The following is a 10,245-nucleotide window of genomic DNA, read 5'->3' on the forward strand; positions in this document are numbered from 1 at the left end:
CCTCTCTCACCAAGGCTCTTCTCCCCCGATAGCTCAGTTTGGCCGGACGGCCAGCTCTAGGAAGGGTTCTGGTCGTCCCAAACGTCTTCCCTTTGAGGATTATGGAGGCCACTGTGCTCTTAGGAACCTTAAGTGCAGCAGAAATTTTGTAATTTTGTAACCTTGGCCAAATCTGTGCCTTGCCACAATTCTGTCTCTGAGCTCTTCAGGCAGTTCCTTTGACCTCATGATTCTCATTTGCTCTGACATGCACTGTGAGCTGTAAGGTCTTATATAGACAGGTGTGTGGCTTTCCTAATCAAGTCCAATCAGTATAATCAAACACAGCTGGACTCAAATGAAGGTGTAGAACCATCTCAAGGATGATCAGAAGAAATAGACAGCACCTGAGTTAAATATGAGTGTCACGGCAAAGGGTCTCAATACTTATGACCATGTGATATTTCAGTTTTTCTTTTTTAATAAATTTGCAAAAATTTCTACATTTCTGTTTTTTTCTGTCAAGATGGGGTGCTGAGTGTACATTACTGAGAAATAAAATGAACTTTTTTGATTTTTGGAAAATGGCTGCAATGAAACAAAGAGTGAAAAATTTAAAGGGGTCTGAATACTTTCCGTACCCACTGTATATCCACTTAATATATTCTAAATATAATCCCACATCATATCTCTTCAGGAAAACCTTTTCAAGTCTTCTGATGAGACTTTAACCTCAAAACATAATCTGTCCAATAACCCCTGAACTTACTGTCCTCTATAAGTGCTCAAGGTGGTTAAAAACTTCCAATACACTGATGATTTTCCTCTGCTAATGGCTCACCTCCATCATTTCCATCCCAGCGTGTGTGGCTTAAACCTGGGCTCTTTATGCACTCGCTCCCCAGGCCCCAGGTTTCATTACTCAGAGCTCCATAAGCAAATAGCAGGCGCTCTCTTAAAATGCCGGAACCGTTTACTAATAGACAATGAGTGCAGGCTCGGCTGTTTGCTCGGCAGTATGCACCATGTGCTGCTGGCCCACGGCTCTGCATCTTATGCACCTTTACCCCGGTGACCTACCCATTTGCCAGCGGCTCTTTGTTCCCCAACGAACACACGTACAAAAAAAACACACACGGTAATCCATCCGGTGTGTTCAAGGTCAGCACCCCTATCATGAATTGAAACTTTTGATTATGCAGTCAAAAGCCCCCGCATGCCCAGACAGGAAAAGGAATTCATTGTTAAAAATCCATCGACTGGCTGACTTTGCCACAGAAAGTTAGTTATTCAGATTGCACCGCTACAGACACAGTCCGATACAGACGGTTCTCTAATCTGGGCTGAAATGCTCTCACGTGCATACTTGAAGAGAGGAGCAGATAATGACTGGGTTTGAAGAAGGGATGAACAGAGAAATTTGGTAGAGGGGGATGTTGATTGAAATGGAGGGAAGACGGTGCGAGTAGGTGGACAGATACAACCCCAGGACATTTAAATTTGTTCCTGTTGTGTTTTGTAGCTCTGCTTCCTGTAATTGCTGCTGTAGTGCTAGCATTTGGCAAGAGTGCAGAGAAGTAGGCCTGGGTTAAATAGCCTACGGCAAGCCAACACAGCACCGCAAGAAGCCCTTTGCTTCACATGTCATGTTTTCTTGTGGGATTTTTGTTTCTTTTTGTTTTTTTTTGAGGTTCAGGTGGAATCGTAGCTTTGCCTGGCTGCCCCTTACAGTCCCTTAAGGCTGATGACTACAGCAGCAGAACTTTGTTGGAGAATTTTACCTTTAACAGGCCACTGCAGTGCTTAAAAGTCTCACTTCTTTTTCCGCAGGTGAATGGCTTAAACTAACTCCAACTTTTTTTTTTTTTGGCATTCGCACCGTGTCTGTTTGTTGTGGTTCAATTGGTCGTTAGTTTGGTTTCTGCTGTTCTGTCATCAAATAGCTGCACAGTGTCATGCAACATGAATCTAAGTTTTCTGAGTGGCTTAGACTGGAGAAAATCAAAATCACCGTTTTCTTAGTCATATGAAAGAGTTTTTTTCTTGTCTCCACCTTCAACCGACCCTTTGCCTCAGAACCAGTTTGGCTATCGAGATGGTGGTCCAAACTGTACCGAGGGCTCTGTGGCAGGTGCCCAAGCCTGTGTGAACCAGGAAGCCACAGGCGGCCCGGTTCCAGCCCTGGAGGACCAACGCTGTAATGGGAGCCTGCATAAGAAGACCTTGAGCCAGGCTGGGGGAGAGGACAGTGGGGGCCAGAGATACAGCGCTGACCCTACCATCTTCCTGGGGGAAAGGGCATCCAGAGGGGACACTGATGAGGATGGATACATGACACCCATGAAGGACAAGAGCTCCTCAGGTACTCTAAGTGAAACACAAAACGCAGCAAAGTACAGTGAAATTAATGTTGCAGCCACTAGAAAGTCAAGTCAGGTTAATATTCAGAGCTCATGTAGCAAGCAGATTTGTGAGGAATAGCTTTACAGAAGCTAAAAATACGTCCAGGTAGAAATCCTGCAGCCCTGCGAGGCATTTTGTGGTGAACACTGGATTTTAGAAGCTATAATACACAGCATGGTGTAGATGATGCTAAACTTTAAAATAACCATAGCACATTATATTCTCACCAGTCTCTAAAATACAGGTAATACAGTGTCATGGAAAAACTACACTATTTAAATGTACAACAATACAAATTGTACAAACAAATACATCTTGTGTTTACTACAAATTCGAGCACAGTGCACATTTTCTATCTTCTGTCATCTCTTTGCTCATCCCCAGAGTAAATAAGATCTTTTGTAGTATATTCTGCCTGTTATTTTGCCTGCTCATTTCATGTCATTCCATTGATTAAAATTCCTACCGAGTTTCCGTTAACGGTGCATGTCAGCTACTACAGTCATGTTTTCACTTTGATCATAATTCAGTCCATCAGCCCTGCTCTTGCACTACCGTCTTTGATTTTTGAGCAGCTCAAATTATAACAAAGCCTGCAGCAAAATGCATCTGATGCAATGTCAAGGAGCAGAAGAGTGGGCAAAATCAATAGATTTCACACCCCACTATTATAGTGCTTGGAAGCAGTGAAGAGGGGTCATTTGCTGGCATTTTCACCCCCGACAGATGGAGTTTACAGTGCCAAAGAACTGCTGGCAAGTTGCCCATGTGGTCTGAGTGGCTGCCATTATCGCCATTATCATCTCCATCTACTCTACTACTACTAGCGAGTCTTTGAATTTCCATTTATTGTGTTTCCTCTTCTCTTGATTTCATTTTTGTCAATTTCTTTTATACGACCGTCTTATATTCTTAAAAACTCATTTTCTCTTGTTCTCCACATTCCTACCCTCCCTCCCTTTTTCTGATCTGTGCTACAGAATACCTGAATCCCATTGAGGAAAACCCATTTGTCTCACGGCGTAAAAACGGTGAGATCCACGCCTTGGATAACCCGGGCTACCACAGCACACCCAACAGCCTGCCCAAAGGAGAAGATGAGTACATCAATGAGCCCCTCTACCTCAACACATTCCACAGTCCTGCTGAGCTGGGCCTGGAAGCCCTGAGAAGAAATGGTCTACCCCTACCCACCCAGCCTCCTTCTTCCATCTCAGCCACAACTTCAGGCTCCCACCTCCCGCTTACCATCCAGACCAGCCTGCCCCACTACCCCCTCCCCACGGCTCAACCCTCTCCATCTGGCATGCCATGCCACCACGGCCCACCAACCCACATCCTCCACACCCACCACACCGTCAAACCTGCAGGACAACCTGGCATCCCAGGTGGTGGCTCCGCCAACCAGAGCCAAACAGGAACTACTGCACAAGCCCAGTTATGCCAGTCAGGGGCCCTGTCCACTTTGGCCACCATCGGGCACGGCAGCCTGCCAGCTTACCAGAGCCACGCCACCTCGCACCCCGCCAGCTTGCTAAAGGGCGGAGGGCTGACATCAGGCAAAGCCAGTGGGAAGAAGCTGAAGGTGACCTTTGACAATCCAGAATACTGGCAGCACAGCTTGCCTCCCAAATCGTCTAACCAGGCGGCCCCTGACGGCGCCCAGGGAGGTTCCACCAATGCCAAGCTCTTCTATAAGCAGAACGGACACGTACGGCCGGTGGTAGCTGAAAATCCTGAATACATGTCCGAGTTATCCCTGAAATCTGGCACCGTCTTGCCGCCTCCACCCTACCGGCAGCGGAACACTGTGGTCTAGATCGTTCCACTTGACATACGCTCCTCAATCTGACTCTAGCCTCCAACAACCCAGACATCCTCTCCGGTTCCACTGTTCCACACAGAGGGGAGCGGCCGCAACCAGAGCCACCCCCAACTCTTTCCAAATAATGTGCCATCTGCTATAGACTGTAGCAACATCAGAAGGAGGTGGACAGAACCGAACCAAGCAAACCAACTCAGACTCACACATCTTCACTTTATCCAATCCAGTCCATTTCTGCTCTGTAGATAGAGACTGTGCTCCATGTCACTGAGAATGTGAAGGTTATGGTAGTTTTCGGCAAACAATGGATACATGGCAGTGGAGGTACCGTGTCGTCCCTGCAATGTAGACCACAACGGGGTCAAATAAGATGGATTTGACTTAGGGGAACCGAACTCACTGCCAACCACTGCAGACAGATTTATAAGAACAAGATGTTTTATTATTTTATTGTTCTCCAGTATAAAGGTCTGAGGATGAACAACTCTTCTGAGGGTTTCTGAAATAAGCAAACAGACGGAGGAAATGCAGTCTGTTAGATGTCAAGATGTCTTGTTTTGTGAATGACCTTGTAGCGTGAAGTGAAACAGCAAAACAAGGGAGGAAAAAAGACTGAAAGGTTTAGTCAGGAGAGTGACTTCCCGTAACATGAAAGATGGAGCACTTAAAGCTGATCAATCATATTCAATCTTTTTACCTATAGGATTGTACCGTACGTTCTCGAATTTTCCATCAAATATGTGAAACTCATCTCATCTTTCTACTGTAACTGTGATACTGTGATGGTCAAAACTACAGTGACTCCTCCTTTCATTTGTTGTTCAACCACGGACTTTTAAACATGCCTGAAAACATGCAGGGCAACTACTGTTTTGTTGTTTTTGCTTGACTGCTGTCCACTTGGAAAAGCTGATCAGAACCTTTTTCCAAGCCAAAGGGGGGAAAAATAACACTGTAAACATTTTTTATAAACACTGGTTGCAGTGCTGAAAAGATGAATTTTTATACTCAGATCATGAAGCTAACTTAGATGAGTAAAGAGTGTCTTTACCATAAGAGTGCTGAATAGTGAGTGCTGAAAAGGCCATCCATAAAGCAGCTGAACTCTGAAATGGTGATCATAGAGACAGAGAGTGAGGGAGAGAACAAAAGAGAGAAAAAAATCTACAGAGAGGGAAGGGAAAGTTCATGCATGCCGCCTAATGAAGACCTCAAGGAATGAACAAGACAGCACCAGCAGAGCACAGTAAAAACAGACTACTTTGTGTGTGTGTGTGTGTGTGTGTGTGTGTGTGTGTGTGTGTCTCTGTGTTTATGTCAGTGTGAATGCAATAAGTGTGTGTATTCACATATTAGCGAGCCAGTTTGGCCTCACAGGGAATATCTGTAGAAAAAAAACATGCATTATAAGTTGGTGAGGACACGGTCGACAGCTAAAAACCTTCAGTACCGCTGTTTACCAACATTAGAGAGAAACTGGTGTGACCTCAAATAAGCAGATTCTATTGATAAACAGAGGGTGATGGTTTTGTGATTATTTAAAAACTGTGCCAATATAATAAATTTAGAATGTTTGTCCAGTGTTCATTCCTAAGGAACATGACCATTTTGGTAGCTTGGTAACTTACTTCTTACCCACTTTTTGTCTGGAGCCACTTCTCGTTATGGCAGCAGATTTGGACAGGACACCTGTACATATAGGAAGTGGATGCACTGTCTTTCGTTTATTCCACAATTGTGTTCCAAAACAAAGTTTTGCCACCACATTGGTGTTCAGCTATTGTTATTCATTTGCTCTTGATTCATCAGCTGCACCTTGTAAATCAGGAGCCCGTTGCCAGCTTGGCCACCCCGCAGTTGTGATTTATTTGGGTTGGTCTAAGGTGGCGAAGCAGACCTGCACAATTTTAAACCATTACTTTATTTCATTTAGACAAATGATCACCAAGAAAGATCAAGAACATGTCTGTAGTCTCATAAGGCTGATTTTTAACCCAAATTAGTAGCAATAGTCTTGCCGATTCCACTTTTCAATCGTTTGAAACTTGATAAACTACTAACCTACCAACCTTACATTTGTTCTGATCATATACAACTGATTTGCATGAGCAAATACTTTTTCAAGAAAACACAACGCTGCCCGGAGTTTATCAACATATTGAGGAAACTTTGTTAATGTAATGTTCAAAGTTGCAAAATATTGATACTGAATGTGTCAGTAAAATGTTTCCCACCAAAATTTCCAATCTTATGATGATCCATCAAGACTTAGCATCTTTTCTTAGCCCAGAATGACATCAGCATAAGTATCCCAACAGAGTTTTACTGTTGAGATCACAAATAGCGCACTGATTGCCCCTTAGCTCTCAAGAGAATTGTTCGAACCCTCACTACTGATGCCTCTGCAGGCAAACTGCCAGTCAATGCTGCTAAAAGCGCTGGTGTTACAGCCATTATTTCTTCCGCCAAGCCATACAGACACCTGTGGGTGGGAGAACACCACAAAGCTTGCCAAACTTAGAAGATCAAGATGAAATATTTTGTAATGATGGTTTGCCTCAGAGGTCCTTTTGCAATATCTCACTAGAATCACATCTTAGTTCAATCGGTATGAACAAAATCTTGTAGTTCTGAACTCTTTAGCAAGTTTTTTCCAGCCATTATCCGTGGAACATTAACATTATTGCTTTGTCATTGTTTTTGAACAGCCTTTCATCACTCTGCTGTGGCAGAGCCCTGCCAAGCTGTTTTCTGGTGTAGAATGTTTATTTTCTGTAATGTCTCTGTGTGTGGAAGTGTTTGTCTGAGAGTATGCGCATGCAAAGCTGTACATGTTTGTCCTCCCCATGGAGCACTTTGATCAAACTCGTGGGTAGAAAGAAAGGATTTCCACCCTCCGTTACTGAAATATTCAACTTGTTTATCTGGTCGTTTTACCACTTCAGAAAGCAGAAGCTTCAGCAAAAGTCCAAGGAAGGTACTGCGGCCCGGGGTTCATGAAGATAACACATTTTAGGTGGTACTGACCAGCTTTAAGAATGTTCTTGTTTCTAAGTTTTTTGTTTGCTTCAAACAGTATTTATAATGCTGCTTTGATGATATCATGATTATTTGATGAAGGAGTATTTTGTAGTCCCTTTTGGAGTTCTAATTCAATGAAATAGAGACAGCATTTAATATCAATGTGAAATATTTATAGCGCGTTTGAGCTTGTTTATACAGAGCGATGGAAGCATCTGCCAAATCTGGGTTTCAAGAAGGGGGGGAAAACGGGAAAAAGGACAATGGCGGTGAAAAGGAAAACACATGCCTTGGTTTCTCTCTTGTTTGGACTAAATTATACTGCAGGCCCAGGCAAAATATGTGTTTGAATCAAGAATAGATTAGACTGAAACACTGATGCGACGAGAGAGCACTTCAGAGTATCAAAGACACTTGGCAACCCTCTGCTTTTAATTGAATCTTCTCAAGAGTTCATCGCCAGAAAAGGAAGAAAAGCATTCCTGTACCTGAAGATCCAAGTCTGACTTGTTGTTGTTTTCCAAAGGCCTTGGTTACCTTTTTAAAGTACCCTAATTTGTTTTCTTTTTGTGGGAAACAATCGTTTTTCCTCTCTACTGACTATCTTTTTTCTTGTTTCAAACATATTTTGCCTTGGCGTTGGGCTGTGTTACCTGCTGCTATTTGTCTCAGCCGTAATAAACACTCTTGTGGCTCGTGGCAGTTCAAGAACACGGCGTGGCAACTGGTGTTTAAGACGGATCACTTTTTTATTTTTAATATGTTTCACTGTTTCCTCCGAGCCAAGGTGCAGAGGCATGTAGCCATGTTGTACTGAGGTGAATACTTCAATATTTCATCCTTAGCACTTATCTAGCAGATAGGCTGCGATACAGTCCAGTGTATAGTACAATATCACCTTGCATGGTACCCAAAGTGAGTGTTTTACTGCCCTCTACCTTTGTATCTCTTCATTGATGACAATATTATATTAACATTTCTGTCCAGGGAGCGGACAGCGTGGGAGTAGCACAAAGCGGGAATCCTTAGTTCTGAAATCGTTTTGTTTATAGTACCCTATATAGTCTTTTAATATTGAGTTGTTGTTTTTTTCCATATTATTAAGGATGTTTTTCTTCAAGGAAAAAGACTTGAATCTATATGATTTGGGTTTTTTTTCCACTTTTGTGTCTATTACTGTACATTACTGAACATGTTTGTCATTCAAGCTGCAATTTTTAATTGTCCGCATCTTAATTGCACAAATCATCGCTTGTGAGGGGGGCTCATTCATTTTCTGTGTTTAAACGATCAGATTAGTATAAAATGTACAGAATCTTTGGGGTTTCCTCCAAAACGTATCTAACACACTTCAACAACAAATGTGAATAGTATTTTTATAAAGTACTGAAATGGCCGGCGTGGCGAATTTGTAAATAAGGAGGCAATGCTTTGAATTTCTATGGTATTCTCTACATCTGCTGTTGTCTCCTGCTTATAACAACGTGTACAAAAAGAGCCGTACATATTTGCTTTATGTAAGTGTACCTTTTGACTAATGGGAATTTGATTTTAAAAGTGCTTGTTGACCCTTTCTCATGTGGAAACTCTGTTCAGTGGCCCTTTTCCAGAGCTTTGTGGCTGTCCTCATGTAATGTTTGAGTTCAGGTGAACACTGTAAAAGTGTGTGTGTGTGTGTGTGTGTGTGTGTGTGAGAGAGGGGGGGGAGGTGCTTCCCAATGTTTGCCACATTTCATTTGTCACTCAGTATTGAGAACACCCCACAACAAGTGAACAACCTTCTTTTCCTCTTTATTGCTCCCTATTTATAATTCTGAAAAAACTGAAACCAGTGCTGCCAACCGACCCAGATGAACTGCGTTTGGGATTCAGTGTTACCTTCTCTGCTTACTTTCTACTGGAAATATTACTGAGCCAAGTATGACCTCCTCCTCCTTCCTGAAAGGCAGAGCACAGCCTTCAAAGTACAACCTGTTTTGATTTGATTTCTGATTTGTTTTGCATGCTTTTAGAGGGGACGTAGTAGAGAAAAGGCGTTACCAGAAACTCCTCCGGGCCTACATTAGCTTTCCATCCTTCCCCCAAGTCAGTTATTTACCCAAAGCTTTATATCATAGAAATACCGTTCCTCATGTTTGTTACATGAATCTGTCAAAAGTATATTTTTAATTTAATATAAATAAAGATTGATTCGGTATATGTTGTGGTGATTTGGTGGTGATTTTGTTCATCTTTTGTGGGTCTTACAGCTAAAAAAACAAGTAAATGCTCAAGTAAATAATTGATTCAGACTAGATGCAAGAGGAAATTCGGGATGTTCTTTAACCAACACATTCTCACTCCCAACTCGTCACATATTGACGCTTGGTCAAGGCCCTTTGGCATCACTTTTTAATGCCCTAGGTACCCCTTTAGCGACGGTTAAGGCCCCGTGGTCAAGTTAGCAGTGCTTACCAACAAGAAATTTGTAATGTCCGGTAAAGTTAGCAACAATAAATATGCAACATCCGGTCAATATAAAACGCTAGTGTTTTTCGAAACATCCCCATTTTGAAACGGCATGTTATCGTAAAACGTTGCAATTTGGTTAGGTTTAGAAAAAAACTGAATTTTAGAAATGAAATACCTCTTTAAATTTACCTTTTATCCTTTAAAATAGTGTATCTAGAAAATCAGCTACATAAGGGACCATTATGTAACTGCAACCCCAACAGGGATTCTGTGTCTTGCTCACCCCAGTAGGGAAACTCTGGAGTCTTTAGATCTCTTTGCTCGACATTCCACCCTGCTGCCCGTGAATAGAGCAGAAAATGAAAGCCCCTTTCGGTTGCACTAATGCTCACTCTAACAGCTTTAATAATCAAATTTAACAGATGGTGTCTTTAATTAAGATGTGAAGGTCTCAAGTTACAGCATGCTTATTTTGACCCAACTTCTTAAGATCAACAGTACAGAAGTTGCACTGGAGGCGAGATTCTGCACCGCACCGTACTTTCATGCTCAAAAGGACTTGAAGA

The 10,245-nt window shown here is 42.5% G+C and overlaps 1 protein-coding gene across 1 annotated transcript in view; it reads left to right on the plus strand.

Moving 5' to 3' along the window:
• The window catches only part of LOC123976515 (receptor tyrosine-protein kinase erbB-4-like), a gene marked incomplete at its 5' end in the record, with an annotated part of 114,036 nt that extends 105,235 nt beyond the window's left edge, over window positions 1-8,801 (plus strand). Inside the window, 2 exons of the mRNA XM_046058759.1 lie at window positions 2,056-2,341; window positions 3,363-8,801. Coding sequence (XP_045914715.1) covers window positions 2,056-2,341; window positions 3,363-4,201 — 1,125 coding nt within the window. The remainder of the gene's footprint in view (window positions 1-2,055; window positions 2,342-3,362) is intronic.
• Window positions 8,802-10,245: the final 1,444 nt, after the last annotated feature.

This window comes from Micropterus dolomieu, linkage group LG01 (assembly GCF_021292245.1).
Source record: "Micropterus dolomieu isolate WLL.071019.BEF.003 ecotype Adirondacks linkage group LG01, ASM2129224v1, whole genome shotgun sequence".
NCBI classification, from domain to species: Eukaryota; Metazoa; Chordata; class Actinopteri; order Centrarchiformes; family Centrarchidae; genus Micropterus; species Micropterus dolomieu.